Source organism: Hemiscyllium ocellatum, chromosome 2 (genome assembly GCF_020745735.1).
Source record: "Hemiscyllium ocellatum isolate sHemOce1 chromosome 2, sHemOce1.pat.X.cur, whole genome shotgun sequence".
NCBI classification, from domain to species: domain Eukaryota; kingdom Metazoa; phylum Chordata; class Chondrichthyes; order Orectolobiformes; family Hemiscylliidae; genus Hemiscyllium; species Hemiscyllium ocellatum.
This window is the reverse complement of record NC_083402.1, coordinates 42,854,991-42,877,377: the sequence shown is the minus strand read 5'-3', so window position 1 is coordinate 42,877,377 and position 22,387 is coordinate 42,854,991. Positions and strand designations below refer to the sequence as shown.

Below are 22,387 nucleotides of genomic sequence, written 5' to 3'. Positions count from 1 at the left end.
TGAAACAAGGATCGGTGCTGGGTCCTCTACTTTTTGTCATTTATATAAATGATTTGGATGCGAGCAGAACAGGTACAGTTAGTAAGTTTGCAAATGACACCAAAATTGGAAGTGTAGTGGACAGTGAAGTGGGTTACCTCAGATTACAACAGGATCTGGACCAGATGGGCCAATGAGCTGAGAAGTGGCAGATGGAGTTTGTCATTTACTGTTTGTCATTTTTATAAATGACCTGGAGGAGGGGCTAGAAGGTTGGGTGAGCAAGTTTGCGGATGATACGAAAGTCGGTGAAGTTGTTGACAGTGAGGAAGGATATGGCAGGTTACAGCAGGATATAGATAAGCTGCAGAGCTGGGCAGAAAGGTGGCAAATGGAGTTCAATGTAGCTAAGTGTGAAGTGATTCACTTTGGTAAGAATAACAAGAAGATGGAGTACTGGGCTAATGGTCAGATACTTGGTAGTGTGGATGAGCAGAGGGATCTTGGTGTCCATGTACACAGATCTCTGAAAGTTGCCACCCAGGTAAATAGTGCTGTGAAGAAGGCATATGGTGTACTGGCTTTCATTGGAAGAGGAATTGAGTTCCGGAGTCCTGAGGTCATGTTGCAGTTGTATAAGACTCTGGTGCGGCTGCATCTGGAGTATTGTTTGCAGTTTTGGTCACCATACTATAGGAAGGATGTGGAGGCACTGGAACGGGTGCAGAGGAGGTTTACCTGGATGTTGCCTGGTATGGTAGGAAGATCGTATGAGGAAAGGCTGAGGCACTTGGGGCTGTTTTCATTGGAGAAAAGAAGGTTGATAGAGGTGTACAAAATGATTAGGGGTTTAGATAGGGTTGACCATGAGAACCTTTTTCCACGTATGGAGTCAGATATTACGAGGGGCATAGCTTTAAATTAAGGGGTGGTAGGTATAGGACTGATGTTAGGGGTAGATTCTTTATTCAGCGAGTCGTGAGTTCATGGAATGCCCTGATGGACTCTCCCTCTTTATGGGCATTTAAACGGGCATTGGATAGGCAAATGGAGGAAAGTGGACTAGTGTAGGTTAGGTGGGCTTGGATCGGCGCAACATCGAGGGCCGAACAGGTACTGCGCTGTATTTTTCTATGTTCTATGTTCTATGTTCTAATTCAGGTAAATGCGAGGTGCTGCATTTTGGGAAAGCAAATCTTAGCAGGACTTATACACTTAATGGTAAGGTCCTAAGGAGTGTTGCTGAACAAAGAGACCTTGGAGTGCAGGTTCATAGCTCCTTGAAAGTGGAGTCGCGGGTAGATAGGATAGTGAAGAAGGCGTTTGGTATGCTTTCCTTTATTGGTCAGAGTATTGAGTACAGGAGTTGGGAGGTCATGTTGCGGCTGTATAGGACATTGGTTAGGCCACCGTTAGAATATTGCTGAAAATGTGTTGCTGGTCAAAGCACAGCAGGCCAGGCAGCATCTCAGGAATAGGGAATTCGACGTTTCGAGCATAAGCCCTTCATCAGGAATGAGAGAGAGTAGCCAAGCAGGCTAAGATAAAAGGTAGGGAGGAGGGACTTGGGGGAGGGGCGATGGAGGTGGGATAGGTGGAAGGAGGTCAAGGTGAGGGTGATAGGCCGGAGTGGGGTGGGGGCGGAGAGGTCAGGAAGGAGATTGCAGGTTAGGAGGGCGGTGCTGAGTTGAGGGAACCGACTGAGACAAGGTGGGGGGGAGGGGAAATGAGGAAACTGGAGAAATCTGGAGATTTCTCCAGTTTCCTCATTTCCCCTCCCCCCCACCTTGTCTCAGTCGGTTCCCTCAACTCAGCACCATCCTCCTAACCTGCAATCTCCTTACTGACCTCTCCGCCCCCACCCCACTCCGGCCTATCACCCTCACCTTGACCTCCTTCCACCTATCCCACCTCCATCGCCCCTCCCCCAAGTCCCTCCTCCCTACCTTTTATCTTAGCCTGCTTGGCTACTCTCTCTCATTCCTGATGAAGGGCTTATGCTCGAAACGTCGAATTCCCTATTCCTGAGATGCTGCCTGGCCTGCTGTGCTTTGACCAGCAACACATTTTCAGCTGTAATCTCCAGCATCTGCAGACCTCATTTTTTACACCATTAGAATATTGCATGCAATTCTGGTCTCCTTCCTATCGGAAAGGTGTTGTTAAACTTGAAAGGGTTCAGAAAAGATTTACAAGGATGTTGCCAAGGTTGGAGGAATTGAGCTATAAGGAGAAGCTGAACAGGCTGGGGCTGTTTTCCCTGGAGAGTTGGAGGCTGAGGGGTAACCTTAGAGTCATAGAGATGTACAGCATGGAAACAGACCCTTCGGTCCAACCCGTAAATGCTGACCAGATATCCCAACCCAATCTAGTCTCACCTGCCAGCAACCGGCCCATATCCCTCCAAACCCTTCCTATTCATATACCCATCCAAATGCCTCTTAAATGTTGCAATTGCACCAGTCTCCGCCACTTCCTCTGGCAGCTCATTCCATACATGTACCACCCTCTGAGTGAAAAGGTTGCCACTAAGATCTCTTTTATATCTTTCCCCTCTCACCCTAAACCTATGCCCTCTAGTTCTGGACTCCCTGACACCAGGGAAAAGACTTTGCCTATTTACCCTATCCATGTCCCTCATAATTTTGTAAACCTCTATAAGACCACCCCTCAGCCTCCGATGCTCCTGAGAAAACAGTCCCAGCCTGTTCAGCTTCTTAAACAGTGACACCACGTTAGCCAACCTCCAGTCTTCCGGCACCTCACTTGTGACTATCCATGATACAAATATCTCAGCAAGAGGCCCAGCAATCATTTCCCTAGCTTCCCACAGAGTTTGAGGGGACACCTGATCAGGTCCGAGGGATTTATCCAACTTTACACGTTTCAAGGCATCCAGCACGACCTCCTCTGTAATTGGTGACATCTTGCAAGATGTCACCATCGATTTCCCTACAATCTATATCTTCTATATCCTTTTCCACAGTAAATACTCATTTAGTATCTCTGCCATTTTCTGCACCTCCACCCAAAGGCCACCTTGCTGATTTTTGACGGGCCCTATTCTCTCCCTAGTTACCCTTTTGTTCTTAAACTATTTGTAAAAACCCATCGGATTCTCCTTAATTCTATTTGCCAAAGCTATCTCATGCCCCCTTTTGCCCTCCTGATTTCCCCCTTAAGTATACTCCTACTTCCTTTATACTCTTAGGATTCACTCGATCTATCCTGTCTATACCTTACATTTGCTTCCTTTTTTTTAACCAAACCCTCAATTTCTTTAGTCATCCAACATTCCCTATACCTACCAGTCTTTCTTTGCACCCTAACAGGAAAAACCTTTCTCTGGATTCTCTTTATCTCATTTCTGAAGCTTTCCCATTTTCCAGCCGTCCCTTTACCTATTCACTTCAAGTTTTTGACACTCTATGAGATATGGTAGTTAAAACTGGATACAATACTCTCGCTGAGGCCTACTCAGTGATTTACTTTGGCATTATAAAGGTTTACAAAATTATGAGGGGCATGAATAGGGTAAATATGCAAAGTATTTTCCCTGGGGTCACCGAATCCAGAACTAGAGGGCATAGGTTTAGGGTGAGAGGAGAAAGATATAAAAGATACCTACAGGGCAACGTTTTCACACAAAGGGTAGTATGTGTATGGAATGAGGAACTGGTGGAGGCTGGTACAATCGCAACATTTAAGAGGCATTTGGATGGGTATATGAATAGGAAGGGTCTGGAGGAATATGGGCCGGGTGCTGGGAGGTGGGACTAGATTGGGTTGAGATATCTGGTCAGCATGGATAGTTTGGACTGAAGGGTCTGTTTCCATGCTGTACATCTCTATGACTCTATGACCTCAAGTTTCCTTCACCTTAAGCTTTCTTATCAAGTCTGCCTCACTGTACAACACTAAATCCAGTATTGACTGTTCTCTGCTGGGCTCCACCACAAACTGCTCCAAAAAGCCATCTTGTGGACATTTCACAAATTTCTTTTCTTGAAATCAACTACCAACCTGATTTTCCCAGCCACCTGCATATTGAAATCCCCCATGATCACTATAACTTGGCCTTACACATCTTTCCTGTATGCGGGTGTATATTTCACACCAGCTCCAGACCACTGTTTGGAGGCCTGCACATAACTCCAACTATGGTTTTTTATCTATGTGGTTCCTCAATTCTATGCACACAGATTCTACATCATCTCACCCTACTGTGTTTCTCACTATTGATTTAATTTCACTTGCTATCCCATCTCCTCTGTCCATTTACCTATCTTTTCAATAGGATGCATATCCTTGAATATTCAGCTCCCAAACCTAATCCCCTTGCAGCCACGTCTCGGCGATGCCCACTATGTCATACCTGCCAATTTCGATCTGCACCACAATCTAATTTACCTTGTTCCTTTTACTGCATCATTTCAGATATAACACCTTTTGTCCTATATTAACTCTTCCTCTTCTTATTATCATTCGTTTGTCCAGTATGCTTGAAGTTTGTTTGTAAACCCTTTCCAAACATTCTTCTCCTATTTGTGTCTGTGCTGGAGATTTTAGTAACTTCCCCTGAGTTCTGCACTCTTACATCCTTCTCTAATTCAGGTTTTCTAACTTCCCCTATAACTGAACCCTCTCCCTCAGTTATTAAGTTGAAAGTCCTGTCTACAGCCCTAGTAATGTGATATGGTAGGACTCTGATCCCAGCACAGTTCAGATGAAGACCATCCTTTCAGAACAGATCCCTTCTTTCCCAGCACTGGTGCCAACGTTCCATGAATTCAAACCCATTTCTCCCACATCAATCTTTGAGCTACGCATTTACCTCCTTAATCTAAATGACTGTGCCAATTAGCTCGTGGCTCAAGTAGTCATCCAGAGATTAATACCTTTTTGTTTGTTTCTTAATTTAGCTCCTGGCTGTGTTCATACTCCCTTAGCAGAACCTCTGCGCTAGTTTTATCTATGTCTTTGGTACCTTCGAGGACTACAACCACTAGATCTTTACCCTCGCCCTCCAAGTTCCTTTGCAGTCCAAACGAGATATCCTGAATCTGAGCACCAGACAGGCAACACAACCTTTGAAGACTCCCGATTCTGGTGACAGAGAACAGTGTCCTATATTATCCCCAATTACAATGACATTTCTCTTCTTGAATAGTTCCCTCACCACAGTGCTGTGGGCAATCAGCTCATCCTCCCTGCAGTTCCCATTCCTGTCCATACAGAGAGCAAAACTCTTTAACCTGCGACTGGGGCGGAGGCTCCTGCAACTCTTGCTCCTGGATCACACCGAATAAAAAAAAAAATGTGGTGGCAGTGGAATTTTTTAGAATACCATGCCTGTTGTAATTTTTCTATTGAATATTTTATTTTAGAAATATCACTATATCACTATTCCAAACTTTTAAATTGAAAAGTTTACATATCTGCTTGATAGAAATGTTTTTTTTTGTGTCCTGCATGACAAGTTACATATTGGAAAAATAGATCAAGATAAACATTGAATTAATCAGAACATTCCTTCCAGTTAATGGAAAAAACAGTAAAGCAGTAAATAAAGCAGTAACAAACATTATTAGGGAAATACAACCAACACCTTTAATTGAGATTAATAAATTAGAATAGAGAAAACAGGATAAGTACTTTATGCATGAAGTATTCTTTTGATTTTAATTTAAAATCTAACACCGAGTAAATTGAAACATATTAAATGTGAGTCAATGGTCACACCTACTTTGAACAAATGTCCAGTCACCTTGGTGCAGTAATTGTATCCAAGCTTTCCTGTTCAAGTTTAATACCTCACCTAGCTTAAATTAAATTTGCCTTTCAAAGGGGGATATGGGATAGTGTATTTTGAACACATATAGAACTTATTCATCAGCACAAACACAAGTTTGCCAAACTTGGACAACCAATAACTTACACTACAGGAGACAAACATTCTGATTGATTGCCATGGAGAAAGCACTGGGAACACAGTTGGTGTAAATTTGACATTCTTGCACATGTCCTGATGAAAAGCTTCTAAAACTTGTCTCTCTTCTCAATGTACAATATTTTCAAAATTCATCATTTTTTTAAAGTCTTATTTACATAAGTGGTTTGTTTGAAATAGACAATTTATAAATGAAAAAATGCAGTCTTTCTTCATCTTCACACATTCATTCAGAAGCAAAATATTTACAATGAACACCACGAATTTTAAATGTAAATATTTGACAATTAATTAAATCTTTATATAGCCTAAAAGTCCTTTGTTTTATCTGCTGCTGAAAATACCACTGTAAAGACAGTTCAATGAAATCAGCTATGTCAGATTACATTTGCCATTTATACACAAGTCCTTTGTTTTAGTACAAGGACGTTGACAATTGCCAACATTCAATTGTTATCTTTCATCCACTGTTCAATCCATTGTATGATTTGATCCAAATTTCTCTCCAGGTCCTCAGGTGTATTACTGGGTAACTGATGGACAATTTCCTCCCGATATGACTCCATAGCTTCTTCATATATAGTCTGGAAAATCTCACACTGTATGTTGTCCTCAAGTTTCTTTCCACTGTAACTCCTGAAAGCAAATTTAAATGTCAATTGTCATTTCTTATAGTACAGAAGTTAAGCAAATGTCTCCAATCTTTCCAGATTACGATCTCAGATTTGATCTAAAGTCTGTGCTGTATTTCCTAACTTCAGACAAAGCAGCAGAAATACTACAACGGACAGCAAAACATCTGGCATTGAAAAGGATAAAAAAAGTAGTGCCAAGACATCTTGCATTTACACGGCACATTTAACATCATAATACATCCCAAACCACATCAAAGAAGCATCATCAAACAAAATTTGACAGTCATATTAGGAGATATTAGAATAGATGAGCTAAAGTTTGGTCAAAGAGCTCGGTTTAAGGAACATGTACAAGGTAGGAAGAGAGGTTTCAGGAGGTAAGGCCACTTGATAGATGAATACATGGTTGCCAATAGCACAATGATTAAAGTCGAAAGTACTTGCAAAATCCAGAAATGGTGGCACACAGCTTTCTCCTACGACAATGCTAAATGAAGATGCAGATAAATAGAGGGACTAAGAAATGGAAATTTGAAAATACAGATGGAAATTCCAAAATTAAGAAGTTGCCTGAAGAAAGCCAATGAACATCAGTGAGCTCAAAGTAATAGAATATCAATCACTTTAGCACAAATTAAGGCACCAGCACCAAATTTTTGGGAAATCTGAAGTTTAAGAGAGTAGAACACTAGAAACCAACCAGTAAAGTATTGGAATAGGCAGGTCTAGGTGTAACATAAGTATCTCTGAGGGTTTCAGCAAATAATTTGAGATAGGACCTAAATCTGGCAAAGGTACAGAGGTGAAAATATAATCTTGGTGATGGATGTGGTCACAAGCTTATCTCAGGGTCAAATGTGGCAGTAAGGCTGCCAGAGAGAGGGTTGGGAGTAATCGGCTCAAAAACAGTTTGGGGAAAGGACTGAAGCCAATGCCTTCATCATTCTCAATATTTTATCTGGAGGAAATTTCTGTTAATCCAGAATTAGATATCAAGCAGTCAGACATTTTAGAGACAATTGAAGAATCTGCAGACATGGCACCAAGGAAGAACTAGACATTGTCAGTGTAGGAATGAGAAATAGGAGATGGTATATTGTGGGGACTGGGAATAATGAAGCAGCAGGATGAGAAATCACTTCAAGCGCTTACAATTAGATAGATAAGAAAGGGAGTCAAGAAAGCACACTTCCACACAGCCTAATAACAATTAAGAGCTATTGGTGGAGGTTGACATAGTCAACTATCTCAAAGGAAGCTGATAGGTTGAGAAGGGCAATCATGATGTGGAGGTGCTGGTGTTGGACTAGGGTGGACAAAGTTAAAAATCACACAACACCAGGTTATAGTCCAACAAGTTTATTTGGAAGCACTAGCACCTTCTGACTGGTAACCGTATTGTCTTCCAAACATGCTTGTACGAAAACTGTGTTTAAAAACAAGCCTGGGCTCAAGTGAATTTACCACTGAGTTCATATATCCTCAAAAAACAAAAGCTCAAAAATTAATAGCCATTTGAACAAGATACAGAAAGATGGCCAGTGTCTAGGAAACAATATTATTTACCATTATATACAATTATCTGTTCCCTGACCTGAAGAAAAATACTGAGTCCCTAGGATGATTGTTTTGTGAGTGTGGCTGGAGAGGAAAATACTTTTACGTAAACAGTGCAAATGTGCATCAAGAATATTTTGAGTAAATTGAATTTTAAGTAAACATAAATATCATATTAAACAGTTAGTACCTGTTTTCCAATCGGTCATATAAAATTGAATTATCTGTACGAAGTACGAACACAATGTGGAACCAGCGCTCCGGAAAGAAGTCACAACCATGGTAATCTACAATTATCCCACCTTCACTCATTTTATCTTCAAGTTCATCAACCACCTGGAAAACAGATTGTTCCTCAAATTAAGTTTATATGAATGTACTATAATAACTATCAAATACACAGGTGCATACACGTATGTGAAAATATAGATATACAGATTTTGGCTCAAAATTAAACAGTAAATTTGTCACTGTGTGGTAAAACATTTGTGATTTAGTGAAGCTCAGCTTGTAGTGGATCTCCCAAAAAAAGCTTCAATGAATGAATGAGTGGATAAATATTTCACTTCGCAATGCGCACAGTCTCGTTTCACATCTGCACTGAGTTCAGAGCACCAATATGGTGTTAAAATTAATGTTAATGTCTTCATGTTTAGTGGATGGGGTGGAACCAGGCATAATTCTGATCATAACCACCATCCAGTTACTTGTGCTGTTTGGATATTGAGCAAAGGCACTAAACAGCTTTACTCCAGACTGATAAACCCTGCCAATCTAGCACTGACATGGCACAGAATAGCTCTTGGAAGATGCATTAAAGTGCTGCTGAAGCTGGTAGAGCCTTGGTGACGAGAGGGACCACAAACAAAGATTAAAATACAGAACAAAATAAATTACAGACCTGGGGTCCTTTACATTAATAGATAATGCAGAGTTTTTTTAAAGATCAATAATTCATTTGATTTGCTGGAGCATGATCTAAAAAAAATCTAGTCATTCAATCACATACAGTGAAAGCCAAGAATATGTTAGAGACCTCATTATTCTTGTGAAAATTAAAATTTTAAAAGTTGAAATCATGAGCTGAAATATCTTAAAACATGTATTTGGTAGAGGAGGGCAAGAAAGAAAACTATAGGCTCTTTAGCCCCTGGAGTCTGTTCCAATCATGTCTTACAAACTTGATTGAGATTTTTGAAGATGTAACAAAGAGGATTGATGAGGGCAGAGTGGTAGATGTGATCTATATGGACTTCAAGTAAGGTGTTCGACAAGGTTCCCTATGGGAGACTGGTGAGTAAGGTTAGATCTAATGGAATACAGGGAGAACTCACCATTTGGATACAGAACTGGCTCAAAGGTAGAAGACAGAGGGTGATGGTGGAGGCCTGTTACCAGTGGAGTGCCACAAGGATCAATGCTGGGTCCACTACTTTTCATCATTTATATAAAGAGGAACCTCGATAATCCGAATACCAATTATCTAAAAATCGGATTATCCGAAGGAGATCTTGAGGTCCCAATAGAAACATTACATCAAAGACGTGTTTCCAACACTGACATGTCTTTTGTTTAGTGATTAAACAGGCACCGTCTCCAAGTCAATGACCTCCGGCCCACACTTTCCCTGGAGTTCTACAGAGGGGTGTACCCCAAAACCCCTTCCCCAGATATCTCTCCAACATTGTCCTATACAGGGCAAACGTGGAACCTGTCAAAAAGTTGCCGTAAAATGTTGTGTGTGTGGCTGTGGCTGTGTGTGTTATTTGGAGACTTACCCCACCAAGGCAGCAGCAGCCTTCTCGTTAGTGACCAGTCCGCTGTTGGATGGGTTTGGGGCACGGGGTGGGGGGGGGGAATGTGTTGGACGGGGTTGGGGGTGTGGGCGGTGTTAGACAGGTTTGGGGGGCACGGACGCACGGTGTTGGAGGGCGAGGGGCGGTGATGGACGGTGGGCAGAGAGTGGTGTTGAACACGTTTGGGGGTGGTGTTGTACAGGGTTTGTGGATGGCGGGCAGTATTGGGGATGGGGGCTCATCTGCTGAGTGCTGGGGGGGTGAAGTGGGGTGAGGTGTTGGACGGGGTTGGGGGGTTGGAGGTGGTGTTGGACCAGGTTGGAGCGCGAGCGGTGTTCGAAGCGGTTTGGGGGCAGGCGGGGGGGCAGTGGTTCACACGCAATGCGCTGCTGCTAGTCTCCTGAATGGGGAGCAGACTTTAAAAACTGCGAGCCCTAGAGGAAAAGCATTTAATCAATTATCCAAACGAAATAGTGCCCACCCATCTCATTCAGATAATCAAAGTTTCCCTGTAAAAGATTTGGATGTGAGCATATGAGGTATAGTTAGTAAGTTTGCAGATGACACCAAAATTAGAGGTGTAGTGAACAGCGAAAAAGGTTACCTAAGATTACAACAGGATCTTGACCAGATGGGCCAATGGGCTGAGAAGTGGCAGATGGAGTTTAATTTAGATAAATGCGAGGGGCTGCATTTTGGGAAAGCAAATCTTAGCAGGACTTTTACACTTAACATTAAGGTCCTAGGGAGTGTTGCTGAACAAAGAGACCTTGGAGTGCAGGTTCATAGCACCTTGAAAGTGGAGTAGCAGGTAGATAGGATAGTGAAGAAGGCGTTTGGTATGCTTTCTTTTATTGGTCAAAGTACAGAGTACAGCAGTTAGGAGGTCATGTTGCGGTTGTACAGGACATTGGTTAAGGCACTGTTGGAATATTGCATGCAATTCTGGTCTCCTTCCTATTGGAAGGATGTTGTGAAACTTGAAAGAGTTCAGAAAAGATATACAAGGATGTTGCCAGGGTTGGAGGATTTGAGCTATAGGGAAAGATTGAAAAGACGAGGGCTGTTTTCCCTGGAGCGTCAGAGGCTGAGGGGTGACCTTATAGAGGTTTATAAAATCATGAGGGACATGAATAGGATAAACAGACAAAGTATTTTCCCTGGGGTTGGGGAGTCCAGAACTAGAGGGCAGAGGTTCAGGGTGAAAGGGGAAAGATATAAAAGAGACTTCATGGGCAACATTTTCACGCAGAGATTAGATTAGATTCCCTACAGTATGGAAACAGGCCCTTTGGCCCAGCAAATCCACACCGACCGTCCGAACAGCATCCCACCCAGACCCATACCCTATACTTACCCCTGACTAATGCACCTAACTATGGGCAATTTAGCATGGCCAATTCACCGGACTTGCACATCTTTGGACTGAGGGTGGTACGTGTATGGAATGAGCAGCCAGAGGAAGCGATGGAGGCTAGTTTAATTACAACATTTAAAAGGCATTCTGGATGGGTCTATGAATAGGAAGGGTTTGGAGGGAATATGCGTCATGTGCTGGCAAGTGGGACGAGATTGGGTTAGGGTATCTGGTCGCCATGGACAAGTTGGACCGAAGGGTCTGTTTCCATGCTGTACATCTCTATGACTATGTCAAAATTCAATAAGATCCTGGCTGATCTGTGACCTGACTTCATAATCCAAACTTTGTCCCATAGATTTCTGTTAATCTAAGACATTACAAAGAACAAAAAAAATTTCTTACCCAGGAAAAGGCCCTTCGGTCCTCTAGGCCTGAGCCTATCCAAATTCACTGTCTAAACCTGTCTTAAGGATCTGTAGCCCTCTGCTCCCCACCTACTCATGCATCTGTATAGATGCACCTTAAATGAATCTACCATGCCTGCCTCTACTACCTCTGCTGGCAACGGGTTCCAGGCACCTACCACCCTCTGTGTAAAGTACTTGCCGCGTGTACACCTTTAAACTATTCACCTCTTAACTTGAATGTGTGACGTCTCGTTATTGAATCCTTCATCCTGGGAAGGAGCTTATCTCTATCTACCCTGTTTGTACCCTTCATGATTTTGTGGACCTCGATCAGGTCCCCCCTCAATCTCTTTTTTTCTAATCAAAATAAAACTGTCTTCAGAGCTAGCACCTTCCATACCAGGCAACATCCTCGTAAACCTTCTCTGCACCCTCTCCAAAGCATCTACCTTTTAGTAATGTGGTGATCAGAGCTGTACACAGTATTCTAAATGCAGCTGAACCAAAGTCTTGTACAATTTTAACATGATCTGCCAGCTCTTATACTCAATACCCCGTCTGATGAAGGCAAGCATACTGTATGCCTTCTTGACCACTCTATCCACCTGTCCAGCAACCTTCAGGATACAATGGACCTGAACTCACAGATCTCCCTGCTCATCAACTTTTCCCAAGGCTCGTCCGTTCACAGTATAATTCGCTCTAGAATTAGAATTCCCAAAATGCATCACCTCACATTTGCCTGGACTGAACTTCATCTGCCACTTCTCCGCCCAACTCTCCAGTCTATCTATATTCTCCTGTATTCTTTGACAGTCCCTTTCTACTACTCCAACAATCTTCGTATCATCTGCAAACCCGCTGATCATACAACAGTGCCTCTTCCAGATCATTTATGAATATCACAAACAACAATGGCCCCAACACTGACCCCTGTGGAACACCACTGGTAACCTTTCTCCATTTTTAGAAACTCCCTTCAACTGCTATTCTCTGTCTCCTGTTGCTCAACCAGTTCTTTATCCACCTTGCTAGAACACTCTGCACACCATGTGACTTCACTTTCTCCATTAGTTTACCATGGGGAACCTTATCAAACACCTTACTAAAGTCCATGTATATGACATTTACAGTCCTTCCTTCATCTATCAACTTGGTTACTGCCTCAAAGAACTCTATTAAGTTCTTTTGTATTTTGTTAATAACCCCTTTGATTAAAAGACATCAATCTCAGAAATAAAGTTAGATATTGACTCAGTTTCAATCAACATTTACAGAGAAGGGAGAAAATTTACCACCTTTTGTATATCAAGGCATTTCCAGACTTTGCGCCTGCAAAGGAACAGCTTTAATTTTTAAGACTCTCTTAGATTTTCCAATCAGCAGAAGTAAATCCCTAATTTATGTAAAACTCCTACTTGGAATTCTAGATTAGATTAGATTACTTACAGTGTGGAAACAGGCCCTTCGGCCCAACAAGTCCACACCGACCCGCCGAAGCGCAACCCATCCATACCCCTACATTTACCCCTTACCTAACATTACGGGCAATTTAGCATGGCCAATTCACCTGACCCGCACATCTTTGGACTGTGGGAGGAAACCGGAGCACCCGGAGGAAACCCACGCAGACACACAGGGAGAACGTGCAAACTCCGCACAGTCAGTCGCCTGAGTCGGGAATTGAACCCGGGTCTTAGGCGCTGTGAGACAGCAGTGCTAACCACTGTGCCACCGTGCCGCCCACTATAGTTCTACTAAATCTGAGACCAGTGCTAATCACAAATTGTGGTATCTGGAACTGAACACTGTATTCCAAATGTAAATGAATGATGGAAAATATTCTAAACTCCAAAATGAACTTTATTTGACCCCTAGATAGTTATAAACCATGAGATAGTCATTACGTATTTAAATATTGAGCTGAGAAGAGCTGAAAAATGTTTATTTAGGCATCACAAAGTCCATTTCAGCCCACTCAAAGTATATCCAAAGAAGAAAAAGCTAATTGGAAGTTTGTCTAACTGTCTTGGCTCTACGAGTCTGAGCAATTTAATCAGAATCTAAAAGTTCAATAAGATACTATAAAATTAGCAGCAAGTGTACATTTAATAAATATTTAAACAAAAGAATGGACATGGGAAAATTACTTTATTCAAAATCATTTTGCGTTATAGTATGGTTTTATATCACAACCTCACCCTGTCTTCATCCAGAATGGGACAGGAGTATTCTTCATCATAGCCTTCATAAAGATTACCTTTACAAGAACATGAGAAAGCATTTACATCATCTTTCCAATCAGCACAATAAATCCTGAGAGAAAGCTAGGCATAAATAAATTACATCAACACACACTTTGCAAATATGATGCAAGCAAAATGTATAATTGATACATTACATATTATATTATATACATGAAACCCTGTATTAATAGCAGGACTGAGCAATGATTATTACTTTCCATTGTTTTGCTGAATGTAAAATGTCTATCAATTTACTTGAACACTATGGACTTGTACAAGTCTTAACAAAAGAAAATGTTTTTATTCATTCATGAGATGAGAGCATCGCTAGCTCGACCATCATTTATTGTCCGTGCCTAATTGCCAGGGGGACACTTTGGAATCAACCACATTGCTGTGGCTCTGCAGTCACAGATCAGCCAGACAGGATATTAGTGAACCAGATGGGTTTTCTTGACAATCAACAATAAATCATGATCACCATTAGATTCTTACTGAATTCAAATACCAGTCTCTGGCAGAGCGGGATTTGAATCTGGGTCCCAGAACATCTGGATTAATAGTTCAACGATAATGTTACTAGGCAGTTGCATTAATCAGGTAAACTGATGCGGCATGGTAAGAATCATTATGAAAACAGTGTCAACTGAGTTCTCTATTATCAAACACATTTTTTTAAAATTACCCTATGCTGTCATTTACATTTCATATCCTTGAATTGCAGATTTTAAAACATCTCTATGCAAGCATAAGACCTTTACCAACTCCTATTTGTTTTGAAAATGAATAAATACATTCCTTTTGATATTACTAAGGCAAGAAGAATTCATGTCAATGATAAAAATCTCTTGTGAAACTCTCAAAGATTCAGTATGGGTTAACACAGTGTTTGGATTCAAAACCTTCAATCAAATAATGATAAAGAATATTCCATTGTACCTTAAATGTGTGGAAAATTAGTCAAGAAATTAAAAGACAGTCATGCTAATCAAGACTGCCAGTAAATGCTATTGAGCGCTATTGTCAAGTCCAGCTCTCAAAAATCACTAAACGTTTTTCAGCAACAAATGGATTTGTACAAGATCTGACAGCAGACAATTCTAGTAGTTACATTAAGCTGAGGTGTAAACCGGGTGGATTACATGATAACTCATTTTATCCAGCAATTACTATATTAATATTATGAAATACTCTTTTCCATTCATGTTCACCTTCTTTTGCAAGTTCTCCCACATTAATGTATGTCAATCCAGTTCTTCCAGCCAACTCTTTACCAAGGGTAGTCTTTCCAACACCTGGAGTACCTGTCAAAATAATAAATATAGACATTATGACGTACCATTAAAACAACAGGGTGGAGTTTCACTATCTACAATCCAGGTTAACCCTTAAGAAATATGACTTCTGATAGGTGATGTCTTAATCTGCTCGGTAAAATGTTAGGCTACAATAAATAAAACTATTGAAGACAGATACTCAGACTTCTCGAAATTTATATTCCACCAACTCCACCTTTGATATTCTTGTCATCTGTCCTTATTCTCTCTCACCCCAGTTCTTTGTCCTCATCATGTCCCTGAAATTCAATGGGTGCAGACTTTGGCAGCTCATGTGCAAATTGAATTAATTATTCAATAATGGATCACCAGACTTCAAACTTACCTGCAAAACCAGCTCACTCTCTCAGGATTACCTTAGAGAACAAAGTTAATAAACAGACTTTCTCTACCACTCTCTCCTTAAACTTCTTTCCCTTAAGTGAGCAGCTTATGAATTACTTTGTCCAACTGCTCAGCTGCTACTTTAACCTAAAACTTCTGTGCCTTTGACAACTTCTAGCCTGTTGTTTTGACCATCAAACACACGTCCTACTCCCTTGATGCCATTCCAATAAACTGGTGGCCATCTGAATTCCCTCAATCACTACATGAGTTGTCATTGTTAATTATGCTAATCTTTCCTCAAATCCTGCTCCCTTCTTCAACTTCATGTTCCTGTCCAAAGTCCTTAAAGGTGTTTTCACCTCCAAAATCTATTCCCATATTGATCCATAACATCTTTCCCCTGCCATCACCTTTATCAAGCTAAGAATTTGCCTTACGTCAATATGACCAAAGAGTAAGCCATATCAACAGCACAGAAAAAGATCCTTCGTCCATTGAATCTACTCAGGGCAAAAAAAACCAAGTACCTAATTATACCATGACACTGTATTTTCTCATCATCCTTCACCTGTCTACAGCTACTGATGCAGTTAACCAAACAATTATTTCACACTTTTCCTCCATTAAAAAAAAACTGCTCTAGTTTGGTTGCACTTTTATCCACAGAATGGAGCCACAGGGCTGCCAGCAATGACTTCTCCTTCCACACTAACACAATTGACCCCAATGAAGCCATTCTCTCTTATTTATATATGCTGCTAGTCATGACAACAAAATTGAGTCAACTTTCACATATATGCTGATAGCACTCAGACTGAACTCTCCACTCTTCCATGTTCTACTTCCTATGTTCAAAGACTGGATTGTGAGACAATCATAGAGAAGTCACAATTCTCTTCAGTTACTTTTTGCTTCTTTGCTCGTGTCTCGGGGCTGACGATGACTTGATTCCACTTTGAGGGGAGGTAGGAATTGTCTAAACCGGGAGCTGCAGACACTGCCACAAGTGGGGCAAGTGGTGTTTGAGGAGACAAATGGATAGGACACTCTGCTTCTCTGCATTCTTTCCACTGCTTGTGCATGGCCTCCACATGCTCCACTCAATGATTCTTCAAGTATTTGCTGCCTTCTCCAGTTTGCACATTCTGGGCAAGCAATGCATTTGCTTATGGAGGTTTTCAGAATATCTTTGTAACATTCCTTCTGACATCCGAGTGATCACTTACCATTAAGAAGCTTGAATTGGGCCACTTTCAACAGCTTCCTTATTTCCCCTCACCCTACATTATCCCAGTCCCAAGCGTCCAACTTGGCACCACCCTCCGGACCTGTCCATTATTCCCCCCCGACCTATCATCTTCTCCTTCACCTTCATCCACCTATCGCTTTCTCAGCTACCTTTCCCCAAACCCCACCCCTCTCCCATTTATCTCTCAGCATCGACCCACAACCTTCATTCCTGATGAAGGACGTACGTCAGAGTTATTGATTCTCCTGCACCTCGGATGCTGCTTGACCTGCTACGCTTTTCCAGCCTATACTCTCAACACTCGTTTAGGGAATTTTGTGTCATGCGTACGGACAAAGTGGCCTGCAGCTGGTTGTGCCTACCCACTGCCACAATACTGGGGATATTGGCCTGGGTGAGAGCATTCTTGTTTGTATGTCTCTCTTGCCAGTCAATTTGCAGGATTTTGCACAGGTACCACCGGTAACGACTCTCAATGGATTTGAGGCGTTTGCTCTACACAATCCATGTTTCTGATGATAATCTCCTATTAACAGTAAAGTCATTAACATCCAACCCTCCTACAAACTCCACACCAATATTACCCTCTCCTGATTACTGTAGCAGGCTGAGCAAGATTTACAAACGCAGGACCTCAGAACAAAAGCAGGCCTTTCACCCCTACAAGTTTACTGCACAATTCAATAAGATTACGGTTGAGCTGGTTGCGGTCTCAACCCAGTTTTTCGTCTGACCCTCCCCCAATTTTTGACTTTCCCGTCTATTGAACATTTATCTAACTCTGCCTTGTATAAATTCAATAGCGCACTATCCACAGCTTTTTGGTGAAAATTAGTCCACATTTCACAGACCAGCAAAAAAAAATTGTTCTAATCTCAGGGAACAGAACATGAAACTGTTGAAGTTAGATGTGGAGTGAAGGGAAGCAGAACACAAATATGAGCATGGAAATAGTTGAACTCAATGATCTGTTTCTCTGCAGTAAACATGATGCATTCATGCAGTCATGTGTAGTACATGGATAAATCACCGTGTTCAATGAGCGAATGAATTCCCAATACCTCCCCATTTACAATCCTGCTTATGTTCAGACCCTGATGAATTTAATTCTCACTATCTCAGTAAACTCTCCCAACCCTAAGACATTGCATTCCTCCAAAGTCCAGGCCACAAACCTCTGCGCATGTCTTCTAAGGTGCCCCTTAAAATTGAGCTCCTTGGCCAGATTTTTGATCACTTGCATTTAGGCCATCTTCTTGGTCTCAGTATCAATTTTTGAGTGATAATCTCCTGGAATGCAGTGGATTGCAAATGGGAATTTTTATTATATTAAAAGGTGCTAAAAAACTGCAAACATTTTAGAAAAATATTATATATGATTCATTAGGAATAACTGATATTTTAGATCAAAATCTCAATTCAACAGTCTTCATTTTCGAAAGCACTTATTGAATGCATTGTGGGAATGAACTGAACTACATAGAAACAGTGAAACTAAGAGTAGGAGTAGGCCATTCAGAACTTCCAGCATCCTCCACCATTAAATATGATCATGGCTGATCATTGAACTCACTGTCCAATTCCTGGTTTCTCTCCATACCTTCTTATTCACTTTAGACCTTAAAACTACACAGAACTCTTTTTTGAAACAATTCGATGTTTTAGTTTCAACCACTTTCTGTGGCAGAGATCTCCACAAGCTCATCACTCTCTGGGTGAAGAACTTTCTCCTCATCTCGGTCCGAAATGGCCCATGTTGTATCCTAAACTGTGACCTCTGGTTTTGGACTCCCTGGTAAACGGGAACATTCTTTATGTTTACCCTGTCTGGTCCTTTTAAAATTTTATATTTTGAAATCTTGAAAGTTGATTATCAAATCATCCAGTATTTCTTGGGCCACTTTTTTAGGGTTCTCTGGGATGTAGATTTTCAGGCCCTGGGGATTTAACCGCTTTTAGTCCCATCAATCCCGAACACCATTTCCCCATTAACAGTGATTTTCTTGGATTCCTCTCTCTCACTTAGTCCTGTGTTCCCCACCATTTCTGGGATGTTATTGTGTTCTCCTTTGCAACACCGAACCAAAATATGGATTTAGTTGGTCTGTCGTTTCTTTGTGCTCCATTCTAACTTCTCCTGTTTCTGAATGTAATTGTTTCCACCAAACGTTTTCACTTTACATTGCCATAGAAGCATTTAAAATCAGTTTGTATATTCCCCGCAAGTTTATTCTTGTACTTTATTCAGAAGAACGTAAGAAATAAGAACAGGAGTAGGCCCTGAGCAAGGAAAGACAATATTCTACTTGCCTTCTTAAATCACTCACTGTATCTAAAAACCACATTTTAAAGATTCATACACAAGGACAGGTCCCTCTGCACAGCAACATGCTGCAATTTTTCACTGCATAAATAATAATCTATTTTGCGGTTATTCCGACCAAAATGGATGACCTCACATTTACCAACATTGTGCTCCATCTGCCAGACCTTTGCCCACTCACTTTGCAGTCTTTGTACTTCCTCTACAGATTTCCAATATCCTCTGCATATTTTGCTCTATCACTCAACTCAGTGTTACTGGCTAACTTAGAAATTCTCGCCCTCTTAATCAACCCTTTTGTTGTCCTTTGCTGAAATCTAAACTGTTCCTACTCGGGTCTGCGGTGTTGGGTAAAAAGTGAGGTCTGCAGATGCTGGAGATCAGAGCTGAAAATGTGTTGCTGGTTAAAGCACAGCAGGTCAGGCAGCATCCAAGGAACAGGAAATTCGACGTTTCGGGCCAGAGCCCTTCATCAGGAATGCTTGGGCCAACTTCTCCGCATCTTCCTTGGATCTAATACTATCCCCAATTTCCCTTCTTGTTTTGTTTTGATACCATAGCTAAAGACAACAGAAACGGCAAAGAAAAATACTGATCAAGGTCTGAACAAAAAGTAACTTTCTGGCGGGGGGTTTGAGTTACTGACCTGTCAACAGGATGTTCGGCTCCCTCGCCATGTCCCAGGCGCGTGTGGTCGGACTCCTGGGGTCCTTACCTTGGTCCTGACCATCTGTATGCACGTCATGGCCTGTCCTTTCCACGATCATCTGAACTGATTCAAGAAATTAAATACTAACAGATTGAGCCCGGTCCGGTTTGCGACTGACCTGAGCGGAAAACAAAGGTTCACTATCTCGTTGCTCTAACATGGAAGGACTACAGGCACATCTGAAGATAGCTAACAGCCTGCGCCGGTGGCAGGAAGGCCCCCGGAGTGCAGTTGGAGTTTTTTAAACCGGACGGAGGGAAGTGAGAGTCCGGGCTGTTTCCGTGAAAATTGTGACTTGTTTGGCAGGTATGTGTGGACAGGTCATTTCAACTTGATAATGCTGTGTCCTGGCGGGTGCACTAACACTCTGTGCCCCTTAAAGGCTTTCGATTTTTGTCCCGGCCTCGGGGCCATGGTCCAAGAAGGAGCCGGGCTCTGCGCTGCAAGTCTGGGGACCCCATCCAGATCCGCTGCTTCAGTAAATTCAGCGTTTTACGTAAGGAGTAGGTATTCCCTTCACTCTGATTACAGGCGGAACAATGTTGGTAGAAACCAAGAATCTCCCACCTGTCTTCTGAGCAGGTAGAAGTAGATTGCAATGTTCTCTTTGCCGTGTATCTGTCTGTTTCCCATGCTGCATTTACCTTTTCCCTTTTGTGCTGCTATTTGTACGCTTGAGGTATTAAAATCCCAACTCACTTCTCTGGGATTTATTGCCCAAAAGTTCCGTCGGTCTGACCTGTTGTTTCATCTTGTCAAAATCACTCGGTCGGGAATGCTAATGTCTATCAAGTTCTATATTCTTCTCTTTCTTTCCCCTATCCCCCAAAAATCGGTTTACCGAATTGAAGCTTCATTTTCCACCTAGTTTTAAACTGTTTGTTCCAACCCAAAGTGTGACTCCAAACTGTCAGCCACAGTGGTTTTCTAATAGGTGCTTTCCAGGACAATTAAGAATTGGCAACAAGTACCATCTCTGCTAGTGATGTCCACGCTCTTGAAAGAATAAAGGAAAATAAAATCAAGATATGGAATCCTTTAATTTATTTGCCTGTATCACCAATCACTTTCCTTGTTCAATCTTGCCTTTTGGTTTTTGGTTTCCCAATTTGTACATATGAGTTCCTGCATAATGGTTTTGCACCATGCACCAAATGCCACTGTATAAATATTTGTTTATGTGTAATATTATTGTTGATAACTAGGGGCTAATTGTTGTGTTACTGTGTGCAAATCAGTTATGTGCCAAGTAATAATGCACCTGTCCATCAGTCACTAGGAGAACAGCAAGAAATATACATGATGAAGCTCCAATATTTTGAGTCCAAAGTGGGATTATGTTTAATCTGAGAGCCAGAAAATATAACATGCAATGTATAAAAACAAAAACAGAAATTGCTGTAAAAACCCAGCAAGCCGAGAAGGCTCTCTGAAACTGAAGTGTTAATTCTGCTTTCTTTCCACAGATGCTTGTGGACGTGCTGAGTTTTTCCAGTAATTTCTGTTTTTTGTTTCTGATTTCCAGCATCTGCAGTCTTTATATATATACATACACACACACACTGCCATTCCAAAATCAAGGATAAGAGCTATTCTTTTGGTTGATATCAGACTGTTTGTTTAATTATGGAACCCTACCATTTGAGTCAAATATTTTCCTAATATCTGCTTCGCCCTCTCCAAAATGTAGCACGGTGGCTCATTGGTTAGTGATGCTGCCTCACAGTGCCAGAGACCCAGGTTCAATGCCAGCCTCAGGAGACTGTCAGTCTATGTGGAGTTTACACATTTCGCCCATGTCTGCTCCAGTTTGCTCCCACAATCCAGAGATATGCAGGTTAGATGAATTGGCCATGCTCACTTGTCCATACTGTTCAGAGATTTGTAGGTTAGGTGTATTAGTCAGGGGTAAATATAGAATAATAGGGGAATGGGTCACTGTGGACTTATTGGACCAAAGGGCCTGTTTCCACACTTTAGGGCTTCTAAGATTCAAAATGTTTTTCCTTCGTTTGCATGTACGTAATCAGCTCAGATTTCTGTTGTCAAGATAAAAATCTAAGTTTAGGATTTAAACAGACACCATTAGCTTGCCTTCCTGGAAGGGTTGCGATTTTGTTGTTTCTCCCAACAGCTACATGTTAATAGTTTTAAATGGCAAGTCACTCTAGATCTTGGTTTTTCTACCTCTCTTGCTCTGATTTTGAACCTCCTGAAAACTTTTAGCTTTGACCAAACACTTAATCACTTGCTATATTGTTTCTTGTTTTGCATCAGTGTTGATTTTTGTCTGACTATTTTCTGTGAAGCACTTTTTTGTGTGTTAAAGGCACACATTTAAGTTGTCCAAGGTATCATAGATTTGAATCACTCCCTTTTAAATCTAGCATCTGGCTACTTGGAAAAATCAAACCAGTCAGTCAGTTAGTGCAGTGTGGTAAAGTTTGTACAATATGTGAATTTGTATCAAATTTTTCAAAAATATATTCAGATCTATGTATTTAATTCATCC

At 41.4% G+C, this 22,387-nt stretch overlaps 2 protein-coding genes across 4 annotated transcripts in view; one reads left to right on the top strand and one right to left on the bottom strand.

Annotated features, from left to right (window-relative positions):
• Positions 1–5,436: 5,436 nt before the first annotated feature.
• On the bottom strand, positions 5,437–19,873 carry ak6 (adenylate kinase 6). The gene is made up of 5 exons (XM_060843940.1): positions 19,813–19,873; positions 15,142–15,234; positions 13,886–13,944; positions 8,312–8,457; positions 5,437–6,565 (listed from the first exon to the last, which is right to left on the bottom strand). The coding sequence occupies exons 1-5, from the start codon at positions 19,841–19,843 to the stop codon at positions 6,376–6,378; spliced, it is 519 nt and encodes a 172-aa protein (XP_060699923.1). The 5' UTR covers positions 19,844–19,873; the 3' UTR covers positions 5,437–6,375.
• A 164-nt stretch (positions 19,874–20,037) lies between these two features.
• rad17 (RAD17 checkpoint clamp loader component) overlaps positions 20,038–22,387 on the top strand; it is a 63,261-nt gene continuing 60,911 nt past the window's right edge. The window contains exon 1 of one of the 3 annotated variants that reach the window (XM_060843911.1): positions 20,038–20,181. The gene's annotated coding sequence lies outside the window, so the exon portion shown is untranslated. The other 2 variants (XM_060843919.1, XM_060843927.1) reach the window with 2 other exon arrangements.